The 19,733-nt window shown below is 36.8% G+C and overlaps 1 protein-coding gene across 3 annotated transcripts in view; it reads left to right on the forward strand.

Moving 5' to 3' along the window:
* Positions 1–1,816: 1,816 nt before the first annotated feature.
* Positions 1,817–19,733, forward strand: part of LOC118237404 (T-box transcription factor TBX5-like) — a 36,833-nt gene continuing 18,916 nt past the window's right edge. Inside the window, exons 1-6 of one of the 3 annotated variants that reach the window (XM_035436081.1) lie at positions 1,817–2,255; positions 6,022–6,194; positions 7,119–7,213; positions 9,081–9,200; positions 10,640–10,787; positions 16,471–16,623. In XM_035436081.1, coding sequence (XP_035291972.1) covers positions 6,042–6,194; positions 7,119–7,213; positions 9,081–9,200; positions 10,640–10,787; positions 16,471–16,623 — 669 coding nt within the window. In that variant the 5' untranslated portion in view covers positions 1,817–2,255; positions 6,022–6,041. The other 2 variants (XM_035436079.1, XM_035436080.1) reach the window with 2 other exon arrangements.

The raw sequence follows: 19,733 nt of genomic DNA on the forward strand, positions 1-19,733 counted from the left end.
TATTTAATAAGGATGGAATTACTATTTGTTCTAAATTATACAGAGGATAATTTTTTTTCCGTTATTTGAATGTGTTCGTTTTCATTGCCATTGGTGGGGGCTGGTCACTGTTAAGCTCAGGTAGAGTTGAAATACTATTTAAAATGTTGTGTGACATAACAAGGAGAGCGTCGCTCTCTGACTGTAGCCGATTTTGAATTATTCGTTTTTATTATCAATAAAAACAAAATATAGACGTCCTAACCATGTATATATTGACACATTACTTTATGTCGTAGTTAAGGAATTAAGCACTGAATTTTGATATTGAGAACCGTGCAAAGTGAATAAGAGAATTAATGCCTAAACATTCTTCTGCGACTGCAACATGTCTTGGAGAATTCGATTATAGGCTATTTCTTACATCCTAAACCTTACGAAACGGCCTGGCATGCCAGTCCAGCATGTGTAGTTGCATACCCATTTGACACAAAACGTTTCCGGAACACTGGGGAATATTTCTGTTCGAAACTCATTTGGTTGTGAGATAATGTTATGAAAGAACATTCCCTAAGCGGCCTTGTAACAATGTATTGTTCCAATCAAGTTCTGTCAAAGTCGAAAAAAAAGCTTTCCATGCACGTCGCAAGTTATTGCCAACATACCCCAATGGTTATTATTTAGTCATGGAAAAACATGGAGAATAAGGGCCAAATGCGCTTTAATAATGTTCTGAATGATAGATTTGTTTTTTTATTATTAACATCCCTAATGCAATTCACAAGAATGACTTTCAACAATTAAAATTTTTTCAAACAGCCCTTGGCACTGGAGATGGTGGATTATTTCATACAGACCTTGGCACTGAAGATTTGATTTAGTTTTAGCCTGAATATAGATTGGGTTAAACTCGGTTATTTAATTCATAAGATGGTTCACGCATATTCCAAGACAGATTCACACACAACATACCTAATGTAAAGGGTTTCGCGTAAAATGAATATGGGTCAAAGCATTTAAAGTCCTGAATATAATATGTGCCATTCATCCTTTGCCACTTTTTGTGGGGCAGTGTGCCGTTCTGAAGCTCTTGTACTAAAAATGTTAGCACTCGCAGGCCTGTAGCCTACCACTAATACGCTATTATTGTTGTTAATAATACTACGGCGATGTATAGACTATGTACATTTATAAATTCTGAAGCAGAGAATGCGATACACTATATTAGTAGACTACCTTACATTAGGTAATTGATAGGCCTAAATCTAATGTATTTTCTCATGGAAGCCGACCTAGCCTGGGTCATACAGTAAGAATAAAATAGTGTTCTCCTGTTATTATTATTTCCTCTAATAATAACCCATCGTGAAAAGTCAAAGACTCACCCACATATTTCTGAAGCAGACAGACATCTCTTCCACACGAGAAAGCACTGACGATGTGATATCAAGGTCTCTTTTACAAAAGAAATACACTTTCGTTTTAGTTTGACCCCGAAAACTATAGAAAATGGAATGCGAATGCATCTAAGACACCAGAAGAGTTGTATGTACTTCATAGCATATCTTGTGTTGAACGGGAGAGTTCCGAGTTGCCCCGGGGGCACAGACATTACTTTATCTTGGCATGAGTTTGCAGGGTTACCTTTTATCATTGCAAATAACTGGTTCCCATACTTTCATGTGTGAACCACAAGGTTATCATTCACTATATATAGCGCTATCCGGTTGTTACAGGGGTGTCTGAGTTGGCATTTATCATGTTCTTGGCTGCAATAAAACACGTAGCTCAAGTCCGCAACAAACATGAGTGCACAGGAAATAAGCATGCGACGAGCTGGTGTTTTGATACACGTGCGTGTAGACAAATGCGTGGATACACATTTTCACTCACTACACTCAATATGTGGATACATTTCCTTGCTCTTTTCTACAAATCCGGATCGATCGTGACTATATGAACGCTTTATTTTTGCTGCATACAATAACAAAGAGGGTCAATTATGTTACTGGTGACGTTTGTGGGTTCTATAGGAGGAACGTTTATGATATAAGATATTACCCTGGAAGATTCGTGTTTTATTCGACTGCTACAAGCGGACAGTGTAGGGACACCTTTTAAAGCGACCGCCAGAGCAACTTAAACGTGGAACCCGGGCCACTTCACTGTTTTCCTTTGATAAACCCCGTTTAGCAGCATTGTCTAATTTGAAGGTTTTTACCATATGAGAATTAAAGGAACTGGCGTAGCGCATTACTAAAGGTAAACTAGTAAAGGTAAGGTGTACATTTTCATATACGCGTGTATTAGTCAACCAAATATTGTTTTCTGAAAGATCCGAAACGTTTCTCAGATTTTGTTTTCTGTATTGAACATATTATTTTCTGTTTAGCATTAGCACGGGGCATAGCTGGCAAAGAAATTTGAAAATTTCCAACGAAAATAACATGTGTAAATGATTTCTAGATGTTGCTGTTTGTTACTGCGATAATTAATCTGAATACATCATATTGCTTTCGCATGTTTCGCGTATGTTATGGTTCTGATTGTAAGCGTACTAGGAGCCTATGCATAAATAACCTTACATTTAAACAACGTAATTGGAGATCAGCACGCGCATAACTGTTCCATTAGAAGTCCTTGTGGGCATTCTTGTCTGACCAACAAATTTATATTGACAATATATTCGTGAAGACGCGAGAAAGCCGTGGATCTCCAACAGTAGCCAGTTGCAACTAAGAAAAGCAATCGAATTCAGAGTGAGGAAATATTCACAATCATAATGTCTTCTGACCCAGTTGGATATATTTGATCAATCTCACACCGGGGAAGTCTCAATCAAAAATATCTGTGAATAGAGTTTGTCAGCATTGACTTCCAAATGCAGTCTCGTTAAAGAAAAATCCGCAATGAGAACTATCGTCCACAAACGTAACGTGAATCAGACATGGCATTCTGTGGCGGTATTGGATGGTAAAATGAATGCTTATATATCGAGGTCACTTTTCACAACGCGGACTAAAGCGAGATGTCAATATCGGAATGGCATGTATTAAATTAATTACATCGGCATTTCTGTCCACGTAGACTACATGTCATTTGATCATTTTTCCTGGGATTAATCGATTCAGCTTTGCATACGCTTCTGAATGATATCCTCTGTAGCCTGCTCAATGACACGAATGCCTTCCAACAAGACCTTCCCTGACGCGTGGTTCGCCTATTTCAGGACAACCCCATTACTACGAATGCAGTTTATGCTAGAACATTGCTTTTCTCGTTCAGATTTACCAGATATCATCCCTTTCAAAACAGTTATTATAACGCATGCATGCTTAGCGCAAATTATCCGTCTTTTTTGTTCTCAAAGGATGGCTAGTGGAGTCTTTCTCTGTGATCGTGAGTCTTCCTCTGTGAAAATGCACCTTGCTGCATATGACATCCAGATATAATTGCTATATTTTCGGGATGTTCTTTGTAGGGTATTTGTGCTATCGAAGTACAGCGAAGTAACATTTTAGGAGAAAATATTCGCCTAAATGGTAGATTCAGTTGCCTTCTTGAGAGACAAGCAAAGGGGAAAACAGGGTAGGAGGGCAGGGGGATGGGTGGGGACTGAAAGCTTCGGTGTTGATAAGTGATTCACTGTGAGAGCAACTAAAGCTAGGCTACCCCATGTCTTCATCCCTGAGCTTGCTGAGCGAATCGCTAGCACTCAGTAGAGATTGACAGAGTAGACGGAGACAGAGAGAGACGCGCACACACGCAGAGAGCGAGAGCGAGAGCGAGAGAGAGAGAGAGAGAGAGAGAGAGAGAGGTGAAGGCGGAGACGACGGACGAGGAGATGAACCAGGTCTTCAATGGGAGGACTACGCTCCTGCTTTGGTCAGCACAATCGTAGGATAAGGCATACTGAAAAAGTTAGCGGTTCTCGATAATAATCCCGGTAACACAACCGCAGTGAGCAGTTTCTAATCTGTTTTCTTACCTCCGTAAAAATATCTTCGGCATCTGGCAACCTGGAAGTGTTTTGGACGAAAAACAATTCGTGGATCTGCTGGGTCGAACTTTGGGGTTATGCATTTGGAATATGCGGTAATAAAATTGCAGACAAACAAATCAAACACCTCTGAGGAAAAATCAGGACAACGACACTCTGAGGGATTCCTACACTGAACGGTTCGTCTCGAAGTACGAGGTAAAAGAGATTTCGGTATGCAGGGTAATTCACGATGTCACGATCAGCCGTTCACTTGGGTCATTGTTATTGCAATCCCTGCCCACTAAGGCCTACACCGTTCGAATCTTCTTGCTGCATAAATTCTGGGGCATTGTTGATGTCTGCACCTAGGTAAATGTTTTGTTTTGGCATGCAATTATTGTTTGATGTTAATCGGTCTGCACATTATTAAAGAGAATCGGCTGTAAAACTACCACAGACATCGTTGCTGGTACTATAAGAATTCGTAATCCCATAGTAGGCAATATCTTTTTCTGTTTCATATTTACATTCAACCTATTCATAAAATAATAACGCGAGATGTTTTATTATGGAAGAACTTGCACGCCACACTATTCGATGTTTGTGCCGAAAAGACAATGCAGAAGAAACACTTAATATATGTTAATTTAAAATGCCTCTGGAAGTGCTCTTGCTTGAGAATAATTCACGAGGAGTGCAGGAGACTTTGTACTCTTCTGTTCAAAGTTTTTACAGTTTTCATTGTTGTTGTTGTTAGTTAGTAGTAGTTGTAGTTGCTGTAGTAGTATTATTCGTTGTAGGCCTATTATTAGTGTTAATCACTATGAAAGTTAGCTTTACTGGAAAGAGGATTTGAATTGAGAAAGTAAGTTAAGCATATGGACGACTCTTTCATTTTATCTTTTGTTTTAATGCTGCTAGTTTTATTTTATTATAATCTGAGTTTAATCTTCATTGGCAATACGCAAATTATGACTATAAAAGCAACATTACAAGTAGCAGCCTACTATACTGGTAATACCATTGCAAAAGTTGACCTATTGTGATATGAAGTTTAAAAAATAAGAAGAATTTTAGACCCTTGGTACCAAACAGAAAAATCCAACTACTGGGGACTTTGCAGCCGTCGTGTGTCCCAGTTTAGTAATTTATCAATAAACTGCATGGATTTCACCCAAAAGGTGCTCTTTTAATCACCTGCTGTATTAAATGTTTCAATAGCCTATGTTATATGCACTAGAGGAAATGTAACGATAGGCCATCATTTGGTTTCAATAAGAAAATAGTGATTCACATGTCCTTGCCTCAGCAAGCGATTTATGCTAGGAAAACCACAATATCACCAAAGATCAGAATTTTTGGCGTATTATATTAGAAGAAAATAAAGGAGTACTGCACCGACCCCTTTGAATGTTTTTTGTGCGTAATATAATTAAGAACAGTTTGTCATTATGTTGTAGCTATAGTACATTTTATAGATGGTATGGAAGGTACCTCATCAAACACACATACACACAAACACCACACACACACACACACACATACACACACACACACTATACATTTAATCGAGGTGTGGCTTTAAAATGGAATTCCCAAGCTTAGCCATTCCCAAGCATGTCAACGCCGAAGGCCATTATATTGTTTATCAAAGTTTTTAATTAACATCGTTTTTCATTTGTGTGCAGTATAGGTTCAATTAATCGTATTTTAGATCATTTGAGAAGTCTCTGTGTCTGTTATATTCCAATATATTTTATTTATTAGGCCTGTCCGGTGGAAAGGACCAGCCTTTAACATCTAATCAGGCACTGGAACTCCTCGTGGTTTTTTTATTTATTTATTTTATTTTTCACCGTTCTAGGTTTCATTTTATGTAAAGCATATACTGTATTGGTGTAGCCTACTTATTCCTTTGTTTCGAGTAACTCTCTCACTTCCATCCTTACACCATGGCATTAATGATTGTGTTTAGTTAAACATATATTATGTTTAAGGATAGAAAATATTATTTTCTCACGTTTGTGTTTATTTGCTTCGTTTGTCCCGTGCCCTGGCAGTTGGAGACTAATCTTTAGACATGTCTGACATGGCCGATGCCGAGGAGGCTTTTGGACTCCCCAGTACCCCGAATGAATCGGATTCAAAGGAGTTACAGAATGAAAGTAAACAAGACAACCAAATTGGAACTTCAAGCAAATCACCATCGCCTCAGACAACGTACACTCAACAGGTTAGAACTGTGTCTAGCTAGTAATTACTGTAGAATCCACAGTCGTGCTGTTAGAAGAAGACAGGTTTTTAAAGTTAAATACGGACTAAGCCATAATCAAAATAATTTGTCGAATTTATTTTTTCATTATTTTGTAAATAGGAGTCTTGGGAGTATTGTACAGTTTTGTGTTATATCAAAGGACACATCTTAGATAAATTAGCTGAAAGATTTATAGTTTAAAATCGTCTAAATTGTTTCTTTTTTCTGTGTACTTCATAAATGATAGCATATATTACATATACTCTGGGGTAATCAGGGGTACATTTCAGCTCATTCATTACGTAAATTAACGTTTTCATTGTTGTATCGCGACCAGTGTAGTGTATGAAGTGTATTTTCTTTTTTTACCGAAATGCAAAGAAGACTAAATGTGTATGAGGAGTAAATGCTATTATTTGTTGTTTATTTCTGGCATTTTCTTCAATTAATTTGATGTTACCCTCACAGCCTTTATGTATGTGAACCCCATTTTTAAAAATATTTATTTCTGGATCTCATCCAACCTGGTATCTTATCGAGGTATATCATATATGTCAGTAGTAACTGAATGTACAACATAAGTAGGCTTACAGATAATGTAGTTACAGAGGACTTGAAATCACGAACGTTTTAGCGAATTTTCTGGCTCTATATTACTTAGGCTACTTACTTCAACAGTATGATTATTAATTGACTTTTCTGCGACAGACGTTTGGAACCCAACAGAACAAATCTGAACTTAGATTTTAATTTTCATGTTGTTCAAAAGCTTTCCGGTATAGGTTATAATATGCTTCTCTTGGTCGGTGTGCTTGCACGCATGCAAATCTATGTTTGATGTTTTGAACTCCTGCTTTGCTGCCATTCTTTTTTTTCTTTCTCTCTCTCTCTTCTATTTATTAGGGAATGGAAGGAATAAAAGTGTATTTACACGAAAGAGAACTGTGGACGAAATTTCATGAAGTTGGGACTGAAATGATTATCACAAAGGCGGGGAGGTAAGGAGCATTGTAATAACAGATCATACAAAAAGTGTGCGTTGCATGGCTTTCTTCAAACAAATAATATGAGTAAATATTATTCACAACTGAACGCGAAAGCTGTTGGCTATGACGCACCATAGCTCATTCACGCACAATGTACTGGAAAACAATAGGGTCTATAGCCCATTTTATTGCGCTGTAACAATTATTGGTGAATGATGAATTTGTGTCTTTTAAAAAGTTAATCAACAAAAGCAATTATCTGGTCTGTGTTACGTGTCTGTCCCCAGTTTGTGAAACTGTGTTTTTGTCTGTTAAATACTTTATGGCACGCAGTTGAAAGTTAAGTCCACTCAATAGTAAAACTACATCAGCTTTTGTATAATGTAGCCAACTGAACTGCCTGTACAAGGCCTACTGTGTAAACGTAATAAACAGACAAGATCATAAGATTATGGCTCTGCGCAAAAATATTGCGTCCATCGATGTCAAGTTCAAATTCTTATATTTAATAAGTTCGTACTATTGTAAACATTTTGTCTCTTTATTTCCTAATTTCTTGGGCTCAATTATTTATTACGGTCGTGTCATATACTTCCTGTGTGCACTAAATTATTCCATAAAATGTCCTCAGTCTCTCACACGGCTGCACAAGGAGGCCTTTATACTATATTATATATTGGTTGGAAACTTTAATAAACTTTCCTTAACCCCTCCCGCCTAGAAAAGAGAGGCCTAATATTACTGCCACCTGGATAACGTTAGTTTGTTGCAACAAAACTCTAGATTCAAGTTTGCAGAGCCCCAGGCTTTTGATGTTAACTTCCGCAAAACTTTCCGAAATAGAAATTAGTCTTTCCGCCTCAGATTCTGTAATGGTGAAAAGATAAAAATGGCCGAAAATTCTCAGTCTTCTGGTATAAAAACGTATTTCACAATTTTGTCGGTTTTTTTGTTTGTTTGTAAATGCATATACATGTAGGCCTATGTATGGAGAGAGAGAGAGAGAGAGAGAGACAGAGAGAGAGAGAGAGAGAGAGAGAGAGAGAGAGAGATAATGAAATGTTTCATCTTTTAAATGAAAGATAATTTTGTTTTTGGCATATTGTGCTTTAGGTCGTTGCTTTGTTTCATGATGAATGAAAACACTACGTACCTTGTCAACTCATTAAAATACTAATCACTTGCACATAACTGCAAACGTATTATGCTGCTTTTTTTAAACAATGTCCTTCCTGAGAAATGAGACAGAGTTACAACGGTTTGCAGATAACATAAAGCTTTCACAATTGTTTTCTGAATGATATATCAGTTGTTTCTTACCACTTAGATGGTTCCTGACGATGCAGTCACTTTACTGTGGTGTTTTCTAGCACTGGTTTGGCATAGGCACCACTGCAGCATTTTCCCCCTTTCTAATTAATTCGTTTTAAGATAGATGACAGATGTTTTTCTGTGTACATATTGCATTAAACATGGCTGCGGTTTTACGGCACTACATTGTCAATCACCAATTGAAGGTAGTCACTAAACTTCAGACAAACTCATCTATTATAATAGTTGTCTATCAAGAATTTATACAACGTGTCATGCAGCTGTCCATCTGTGCTGTTTTAATCCGTGCTAATCAACATCAGTATATCTGGGTTGATCTTGATGATGATGATGATGATGATGATGATGATGACGACGACGACGACGACGACGACGATGATGATGATGATGATGATGAATTTCTTCTTTTTGTTATTATTATTATTATTATTATTATTATTATTATTATTATAGTTGTGGAAGTAGTAGCAGTAGGCCTAGTTGTACAAGTATTAGTATAGAAGTAGTAGTATAATATTATTGTATTTGTTTGCTTCTTAATTTGCAGGCGAATGTTTCCAAGCTACAAGGTGAAGGTTACTGGACTTAATCCAAAAACGAAATATATTCTCTTGATGGATATTGTGCCGGCTGATGACCACCGTTACAAATTTGCTGACAATAAATGGTATGTATCGAAAATGGAGGTGTCATTACACTTCTTTTTTAGGATTTTAAGCTGTACTGTGCAAATGTGCAAATCACATTTAAAACAATTATATTATGCATTTGTGCCGCAGTTAAACCACCAACAATTAGTTTTTTAAAAAATCGAAAATTTTCCTTTACGAATTAGCCTAGCTGTTTTTTATACAACGCAGATGCATTCTTCAACAGGCCACGAATGATTAGAAAGTAGACCAATATGATAAAGAAAGTTACGAAATGTTCTATTTTTTTTTGTATGAGATGTTACTGTTCTAAGTATTCACATGAGTCCTAAAAATGGATTAATGCTAAGACATAGATGAGTCTAGTTTTATCTGAATTACCCAAAAACTGGTATTTGTTGGATATTGTAATAGACCTAAATGGTGATTTATTACTTTTGTGGCTGTTCCCCGTGGAGTGGCTTCAGCACATGAAAGTTTTCCAATGCAGTAAAACGTGTACTGTGCTGTATACACAGCCTCATAATGGCAACAGCAATGGTCAAGGCGTTTCTATACAGGAAACTAAAATCCAATTTTAAATATTAATAAAGGGGTGCTTCTTTGTATTTAAATTCAAACCAATTCATAATTATCGAGAAGGCATATTCCCTGATCCAATTAAAGCATACTCCACTATGTCCTATTTGCATTACTTTATAGCACCGCCAATATTGTCAGGACACCCAATTCTAAGCTCAGGCCATTAAGGCAGGTATTGTAGAACGTATGTTGTGCAACTGCAGAACAATGAATCGGCAATTGTTTTTTATTACTTTAAATTACATATAAACGAAACCTGCGGGAAATATTTCACAGTCCGCCAAGTAGACCGTGTGTTTTCATTCTCAAAAATATGTCTTAAAATTACATTAAGTCATATGTTACAATTGAGCCATCTATGTGGGCGATTTTATTTATAAAATAAACTCACAAAATTCACACCACTTTAATGTTTCGGAATACACCGCGTATGAAATTACTTTGAGATATTCAAACTGATAAATGTTTTTATAATTTCCTTTATATAGCCAATTGATTTGATCAGTTTTCATTGCTCCCTGTTTTAACTGAAATTAACGAAATTGCTCCATTCATGTGGCGTTTGAGATGTATGATTCACAAAAAGTAAATAAAGTAAATGTTAATAAAGTACTGACATTGAATTCTTTGCCTGGCCTGAATATCGGTTTCACAAGTAGTCGACGGAAAGCAAAACACTAGAAAACCCCAAATGTGTTGGATTTGGCCCGAAAAATGTGACGGGAATTGTCTTTGGATTTTAATTTGCTGCTATCAGTGGCACGCGCGGAAGACGAAGGCCTATTACCTATATGATTAACAATTAGAAGGAGAGAGCAATGTATGGATCGGTCATGTAAGTGATGTAAAACACTATGAATGTGGTGTGACTCAGGTCTGTGACGGGGAAGGCAGAGCCCGCTATGCCCGGGAGGTTGTACGTCCACCCAGACTCACCAGCGACGGGGGCACATTGGATGAGGCAGCTTGTCTCCTTCCAGAAGCTAAAACTAACAAACAACCACCTCGATCCTTTTGGACATGTAAGTGTTATGCGTTTATTCATGCACTTAGTTACTCCTACCCTTTGCCTCTTTGATGTTCCTGGTTGCTCCTGGTTTGGTCTTAACTGATTTTGGACATAGTTCCTATTAATGCTAGCTTTTATTCAGTAAAACTAGAAAAACCTGCAGTTACAGCAGTGTTTATAGCGGTATCAGTAGTAGTAGAAGGCATAACAGCTAATGTTGTTGATGTTGTTTTGTTAGTAGAACTATGATAGTAGGAGTAGTAGCAGTGGTAGTAATAGCAGTGATAATTGCATCAGCTACAGATTAGTGGTGGTGTAAAGGTGATGTTCCTTGTTTAATTATACACCTATATTTAATTTTCTACATATAAAACAGTTCTGTGGGTCACACCACGTAACCAAACATTTTATGACTTGTTTTTAATATAATTTTATTGGCGTAAATCATATATATTATAAGCATAAAGTTAAACCAAACAACTTTCTTTATCTTGTGCTTACATTGTTGGATAGGAATATATTGGAAATGTATTGGTTTCCCTTTAGTTCATTCAGAAAAATGATGACAGTCCAATTAGCCTTCTTCGTATACCAAGGCTGCAGATTTCTTTCAGCAAAACCTAATGATGTTGTAATGCTTGACATCACTCATGTCCCATATCTCCATCCATTGACCTGAATTCATTTTATATGGTGTGTTTGGAAAGTCATGAAAATATGTTTGAAATAAAAATTTTACAGCCTCATGAAAAAGTCTGTTGCATAATCATATTGAAGTTTTTAAAACAACTAGCAACAAAAACAAGACAAATCTGTCTCTACCAGCCTCAGCCAACAAGTTTGTTCCATAAGAGAAATAGTCCTGGACAAAATTAATTTTGTGCTTATGCGGGCAATCCTGTATAACTGGAAAATTCGACAAGTGAGATAGTGTTTTGATTTTGGGAGGGGAAACCCTGGGTTGTGCATTTATACTGTATATAAGTCAACTTATGGGCAAAATGTTACATGTGTTCCATTTGACCTCTAACTTGGTGGCAATGATTAAAATTATCAAAAGCACAAACAAGTACTTAATCCATAAGGTTGATAATAATGGGACCACTATCTTAAAAATCTTGAAAAATTGGCCTTGCTTTTATCTTTATCTGAGGTTTTTGAAAGTCCACTAAATTTGTCCTTTACGCAGATCAAAAAGAGATGAAAATAATGGAAAAATCTGTAATAAAAAGTCTTTGGAATGTTAAAGATTGTGCCAGTGGGCACACTGCTAGGAAACTTGCTGATTCTAAACATTTGTTTCATCTTATACTGTTTCACCTGCCTATGTATACCTCTCTACATTCTAATCAATAGCCAGCATATGCATTTCATGTGGTTTTTAATTGGACCCACGTATATCATGCTTTACATTAACAATGTTTTTATCTTGAAATGTTATCACAAAGTATGGCTATTGTTTTAATGAAAACAGTTATGGGTTCATTTTGCCTGGAAGGAAAAAGTTCTCGTTAGTTAATCAACAGAGCCATAGACTGTAAAACAAGGTGATGGTAATGTCCCTCTTATGGGTGAGTTTTCCACTCGCCCACAGTTTTCTACTTTATTCCAACTTCAGGCAAGAACTTTTACTGGTGTCTTACCCAGTGTTGTTCTGGTATATTGCCTTTGTTTTGTTCTGCAAATAAACACATTAGGTATCAGAACTTGTGTGAGTAAGTCAGTGAGTGAGTGAGAGTGTGTGTGCTTGTGTGTATGTGTGTGTGCGTGTGAGAGACAGACAGACAGACAGAGAGATACAAGGATTTTAAAATATTATAATGTAGGAAAGAGCTGACACTCCATAATTAAATTCTAACAATGGTGCATTGTCATATACATTAGTTTCTAGCATGCACTGTAATGGCTGTAAATGGCTGTAAATTTACAATAAATTAGTAGCCACTAAGTACTTTTACCTCAAGCTTCACAGTAATTTACACTTTCTCTTCATCTTTCATCTTTGCAAATAGAAATTAAAGCTCAATGATAAAATTCTTGTTTTAACTTATTCCCCAGGTAATTGCACATATTTTAAGCTATAATAGGTGTATATAGACAGAAAACCAAAAAAGCTGTCAGCACAAAAGTGAATATAGGTCACTTCTTTATATGTATTGACCAATAGGGGCCGCTACCGCCCCCAGGAGCTCCATATAAATGAGCCTAGACTATAATTGCTCCACTGGACTATAATCTGCTGTTTCTAAATTGCAGCAATCACTTATATTTTTTCACATCAACTGTAAAAGTAATGCAAGTTAATATTATTAAATACTGTACATTGTAGCATGTAATGTTATTTGTAATAATAATAATAATAATAATAATAATAATATAATAATAACTATTCATTGCATTTATTTAGTGCTTTTCTCACACTCAAAGGGCTTTACAGTGATGAGGGGAAAACTCACCTCAACCACCACCAGTGTAGCACCCACCTGGGTGATGCACGGCGGCCATTTTGCATCAGAACGCTCACCACAAATCAGCTGGATAAGGAGTGAATAAAACAATGACAGTATATGGCGGTTGTTTCAGTAAAAGTGTCATATCCCATAATGCTGCGCGGTTCAGTTCAATTCAAATTTTACCGTATTCCGCTGTAATAGTGCCTCGCCTGCATTCATTTCTCCGTAAAAATTCTCACTATTCCTGGGTCTGAAACAAAGTTGAAGTTACTGAGAGATGACACTGAAGTGTACGTAATGAAATTTCAACCTTTTTTGGCCCACAATTTGAAAAACCTATGTTTCATAGGATAAGGAGTGTAGAAGGATGTTGGAATTATAGTCATGGAGTGGTAACCACTTGGCACATCTCTAATTTGTATTGCTGGATTTAATTTTCAATGCCCTTACTAACTTTTTCAGAGGCACACTCAAGTCATGTGTTGTGTGTACTTGATTCCAAGTGGCCATTAAAACGTGATCATTAAGCAATAAATAAAATTAAAGTTAATGAATTTGAGTGATGATAATGATAATGACATAACTACAAACATTTTTGATCCATCACATCATCATAATCTTGTGCTTGTCAATTATGCTACAATATAACGGGAAAGCTAGAATGTTTTGTAAAAAATAATTTATTTGAATTGCTATCTAATTTAATAATATACAACTGTATGACAGAAAATAAAAGAAAGCAGCAACCTCCTAAGGCAGTGGTGGCAACTAAAACCCAGAGAGGTTCAATCTGAAGTCACCAGTAGATATGCTTAGGTTTGGTATAAAGGTTTAGCTTATTCCAGCAGTGTCAGAACTGTAAATAATCTTTGCAGTATTGTGCAGCCCCAGCTGGAGAAATGACCCCCAGAGCAGTCTGATTGTGATTTAGTTTGTGAAGGTTTACACTTTTGATGATCTGCAGTGGTCTATAGCATACCCTTGCTCTTTGTTGAAAGAGAGTCAAGAGAATAATAATGAAAACATGGCTTCTCCACCAGAATGCATGTTGCTCCAGCTGTTGTGCGTAACGTAACCATATTTAACATATTAAAAACAGGTCCTGTGTGGAGCGCATGCATTTATGTAAGGAAATACAATTACAGTACTATTTTTGCTTTTGTAACTGTTGAGCTAATTTTGAAGTTGCTAGTCTATTGCACTTAAAATACAAAATAGAGCACAATGAATAGAGAGACAGGAATGTAAAATAAAAATGAGGAAGTATATAAATTAATAAGTATTAGTGAACTGTTTTGTTTTAAATGACATGATATGATGTATACCAGCAGGTTTTTGGAGCAAATTAACCTTATTCATTCAGTGTATTTTGAAAATGTGTGTCATGGATCTCTGAAAGTAGTGTTAACTTACAAAGTGGGTATTTCAAGTGAGTCCTAAAGGTATTCTGGGAAAGCCTTCCCCCGGTCTTTCAATTATATGCCCTGATATAAGAATATACAGGTGTAATTTACTGGGGGGGGGGGGGGGGTGTCCCCCCCTGCACTTTTATAGTCTGGGCAGATAAGGAAGAAAAAGGTAAAAGTTTGACTTAACAAATATGTGGCAGGTGTAACTAGCCTATATCTTATTTTATCTGTTCTAATCTGGTCACCTACAGCCTCTCAGAAGTCACTGAAATTTAAATTATGCCACTGTAAGAATACAACAGATTTTAGTGTTCATCTCACTACGCCAGATGAACACGCACATACACACACATGTTTTCTGTGCATATTGCAGAGGGGGGATAAATGGAGCCACCAGCTCAAGTGCCCAGATAACAGTTTCCCTTATACAGAACGTTCCTGTGGTGTGTTTATTGGGAAAAGGCATTCGCTCTGGTCTATGCCATGGAAGGTTTACTTGTGTGGGGAGAGGGGTGGAGTCTTTCCTTACTGCAGGATAATTACACTCTTCGTTCAAGTTGGCCGAGGGCCTTTTCAACCAAAACAAGCAGTACACTGAAGCCATGGAGCAAGTGCAATATTCAAAACAATAATCTGGCATCCTACAGTATGCCTCACTTCTATCAAACCCCTGTTCTAATTTACAATGATACCTAGTTAATTAATCGCTGAAGCAAATGTAGTTCTATGTAATGTACTTTTTTTATATTATACATATTTAATTAGTTTAATTTTGGACTCAGTTTTGTATTTTTTTTGGAAGTTTTGGTCAAAACTGTGTGGAGAATTCATAAGGAGGGGATTTTCAGTAAGCTTATTATGTTCATTGAGTTAATAAATAAGCATAAGGCATGGACGCCTGCTCGCTGTGGCCAAAGCTGGAGCAGAAAGGTCAGGAAAGAGTAGCGGAAGGAGAAGGGGTTCAAAGGGCCACAGATTAATGTGTTGCGGTCCACAGCCTACTGACAATACCCCTGAGATATACCATACACACGAGTAAGGACAAGGGGCTGAGGACAGGGAGCCGCAAAACAAACTGACCACTCTACCAAGTCTCAATTAGGACGATTTTAATGATATTACAGAGCCTCAGACCGCATGTGGCCCATGTTCCCATCTCCTGAGGATGTCAAAGCAATTTGCCAAAATCTTTGGATGAGAGGACCTCTCTAGTATGGGAGGCTCTTGGAAAACGGCAGGTAGTTCTGATTTGGCAAAGGCAGACAGCGTATCTCTACCCTCCAATTCTGCCAATAGCGCCATACGTCACAATGGTATAAGCACACCATGTTACAAGAGAGATGGAAGGGAGATTGATTGTTCTGAAAAATTGCAGCAACAAGCAATGTCAAAAAATGTAAAACAAGAGAGAAAAACAAAATCAGTCTATGAGACCAGAGGAGCCGCTCTGTTTAACCCTTCTGCTGCCTTTCCGCAGCTGTTGAAGTACATGAAGCAAGGAGAAAAATAAGCTTCAAGACCCTGCAGGTCGGCAGTGCATTCCTGAAATGAAAAAAGTGTGCGTCACATTTCTGCTCCATAGGTTCACAATAAAGTATGGTGGTGTATGTGTATTCTTGTGTTGGGAAAATTATGAAGTTGCCTTGTACAACAGAAAAAGTAGTTGTATGAGTAGCGGTACCAATTTGTGGTAGTAACAGAGGTTGTGACTGTTACTTGATGTAGTTTTATCATTTATACTGAATACAACTGAATATATCTGGGGGACAATGTGTTTGTTTTCAGTGTCCCTTGTGATTAGATTTAATAATGCTGATGTAAATTTCTTTTCTAGATCATATTAAATTCCATGCATAAATACCAACCCAGGCTGCACATTGTGAAGGCAGATGAGAACAATGGCTTTGGCTCGAAAAATACAGCTTTTTGCACTCACGTGTTTCCAGAAACTGCGTTCATTGCTGTCACATCCTACCAAAACCACAAGGTAAGTTTTCTCCAGCGTTTGGCTTTAAAGCATGACAGTAGAAACTTTAGACAAATTACAAATGATCTAGCAAGCCTTCTGATGATTTAGCAAACCTTAAGCATTAAAATAAAAGTACCCCAACGCCCTGTCCGGACGGGAGTGGTATTGCAGGACATCGTCGGTAATGTGTATTTTATCTTAACACATATTATAAAAATGTACTACCCAAAATAGTTGTGATTCGCATCTAATAATGACACGCTGATGCGGACGGTAATAGAATTATCTGTAGGAAACCCTGAAAAGCGCCAAATAGTGCTGCATATTATGGGGCATGCCTCCCCAGCAAGCTGCAGCCGAGGTCCCAGTCAGAGGACCTCGGAGTTCGCTGAAAAACTGAATGGTTTATAGACTGGATTTATTATTCGCTTGCTTGGTAAAATCAGTGACATGGTTCCCGACGTAAATAAAATTGCTTTATTACGCTGATAATAATTACATTGCCTGACCCACCCTAGTGAAACTAATCCGGTCTGGACAGGGCTTATCTAAAAAAAACAGTAGTCTTTTCCCAACTGCCAACAATTTACCACTAATGATCATTTAAAAACCAATAAATAAATAACTAAAAATTAAAAATGTTATTAAAAATGAAATGGAAAGTGTACTCAATTTGTATGTTGCGGCAATAATGTATGCAATATATAGCTTGAAATCTCAGTAATATTTTATTGTTTGTATATTATTAATTCAACGATACACTCTTTCAATATACAGTTTAAAAACAGGAAAAATCTTATTGATTTATCCAATTGACAGAGAACAAGTCCCTGAAAATGTATAGATTAGTCATTTTGAATTATAATAATAAGTAGCAGAGAACCTGAATACCAATTATTTTTTCATTAAAAACCGGAACAGAAACTTCTTGTCTGTGTCGTAATGCTTGATCTGAACATTACTGTGCGTTTTTTCCCCCTATAGGAATATTGTTTTATAACTAATGCTTAATTAACAGGCAGAATTAAAGTTCTCTGGTTCTCATAAATGGATGATCCAACTCTTCAGGCAAAACGACGAATAACAGGCAATCAGGTTGTTTCACAGTAGAACCTAGGAGTAGAAGGCATAATATAAAATACCTTTACATTATTCTTCCTCTTGGTGATGCTATCTGTTATATATGACCCTCTTCCTATTCAGTGTGTCTGGGGGAGTTTTGGAACAAGTTTATGTAAGTTTAACTTGCTCGAAGGTGTAGGGTAATATAAAATATATTTATATTATTCATTCTCTGCATATTAAATCTGTCTGAAGGACGTTTTGCATATAAATGAAAGTTTTTATTTTTTTCTGAGTCTATACAGAATTGCCTCATTCACAAAAAATTTTCTTAAATTATTCTTACTTTTGTTCTTTAAAATGTTCCTATGAAAACCCAATATGAGATTCATGAAAATGTGCAGACCTTTGTTTTTGTGTCCCATGTGTATGAGATGAAGAATATTGTCAAACGACGTACCATTACTATGGAACAACGTGAGCTTTTCCGATCTGAAAACGTTAGATCGATGTTCGGAGTATTAGATTATTTTTTATGGCATACACTTGTTCTTTATCCTTCATTGTCCAGTGTTACCAGGTCGCACCAAGCTTGGCCGCAAGGAATTGTTCATGAGAGTAAATATATTGTAACCGCATGTTTCCTGTAAACCATGGTGACAAAGGGGACATGACCACACTGTTCTGTTCAGTCGCTATGTCTATTACTCGTATGGGCTGATCGGGATCTTTTAGAAGGCAGACTTCACTAACCTCGGGCAAGTTTATGTGAAATATAAAGCTGAAAAGTTTTGATTGAATTTGAAAGACCCTTTGAGGTGTGGTCCCAGCATTGCACTTTTTTCCATACCCTATTTCTTCGCAGTAAATCGCACTGTGTTAAATCAACTCTTACACAGTAACCCCATTGAACTCATGTGTAGGCTACTCTCAAAGAATTTAATTAACACTGGATATTTTGCTGTTTAATTGTGAATTCAAATACCCTTGTCGGCAACCACAATAGGCAACATTTTTTCCAATTCAATTTGTTAAAATGTACACCATTTTCTATTTGAATAACAGTGACTGTAGTTTATTATTATTATTATTATTATTATTATTATTATTATTATTATTATTATTATTATTACCATGGCTTGCCATTTCAGTTTTGTGCACGAGTAATTCAATCCTCTACCGCGTAAAAAATAACGGGGAAATTCTATTTTCTTGGGAAATATTTCTACAAAACTGTTTTTTGGCGAAGTAAGCAAAAAAAATCGCTTTCGGAAGTAGGATAATTTATGGATATAAGGCATTATTTTTTTATTCACAATATACCAAAGCGTACATAATTTAAAGTAGTCATCTGTCCTTGAAAAGTATATTTTCCAGAGTGAATTTCAGCGAGATTTGTTTGCTTAGTGACCAAAAAACATAATGTCCCCGTCTGTATAAATGTAACAGCTGTTACAATCATGTCGAGTTGCTATGACAAACAACGTGCTTTTTTGCTGTTATATGTTTACAGAATACCATCTAAAGGGAAAACAGGAGGGTTGGTACCCAAGGAGGTCATCGAGAGAGCTTCAGATTTGAATATTAGGGACAGTAGATGGTAGACAGTAGACAGTAATCTACATGTTGTGTCCTTTTGGGGGACTTTAGGCAATCAAAATTGTGTTTAATATTTGTTCAATAAATTAATTGTACTCATCACTGGGTTTGACTTTTTAGTTAGTTCAGTGTTCAATGTTAAATGTGTTCAGCTAATTTGCTTGCTTTGTTGACATAGCCTCATCCTCTGGATGGTCCAAGTGATTAATGGAAAAAGAATCAGCCACCTGGTCACAGGCATTGATAATAAGCACACAGATTGGTCTGTTTACTACTTGCTTTGTAAAATCTTACCTGGGTGTAACAAACAAACGCAACCTTTCTCGTAGATTTGGATGTTACCATGACGCACTTTACAGTAAGTTACAAAGTTGCTTGTGCGCCAATGTTTGCGCAGTCTTATTTCATAAATAAAGCCCAATGCTTTATAATCTGAGGATGTGGCTGGTCTCGCATTGCCACTGGAA

Source organism: Anguilla anguilla, chromosome 10 (genome assembly GCF_013347855.1).
Source record: "Anguilla anguilla isolate fAngAng1 chromosome 10, fAngAng1.pri, whole genome shotgun sequence".
Lineage (NCBI taxonomy): Eukaryota > Metazoa > Chordata > Actinopteri > Anguilliformes > Anguillidae > Anguilla > Anguilla anguilla.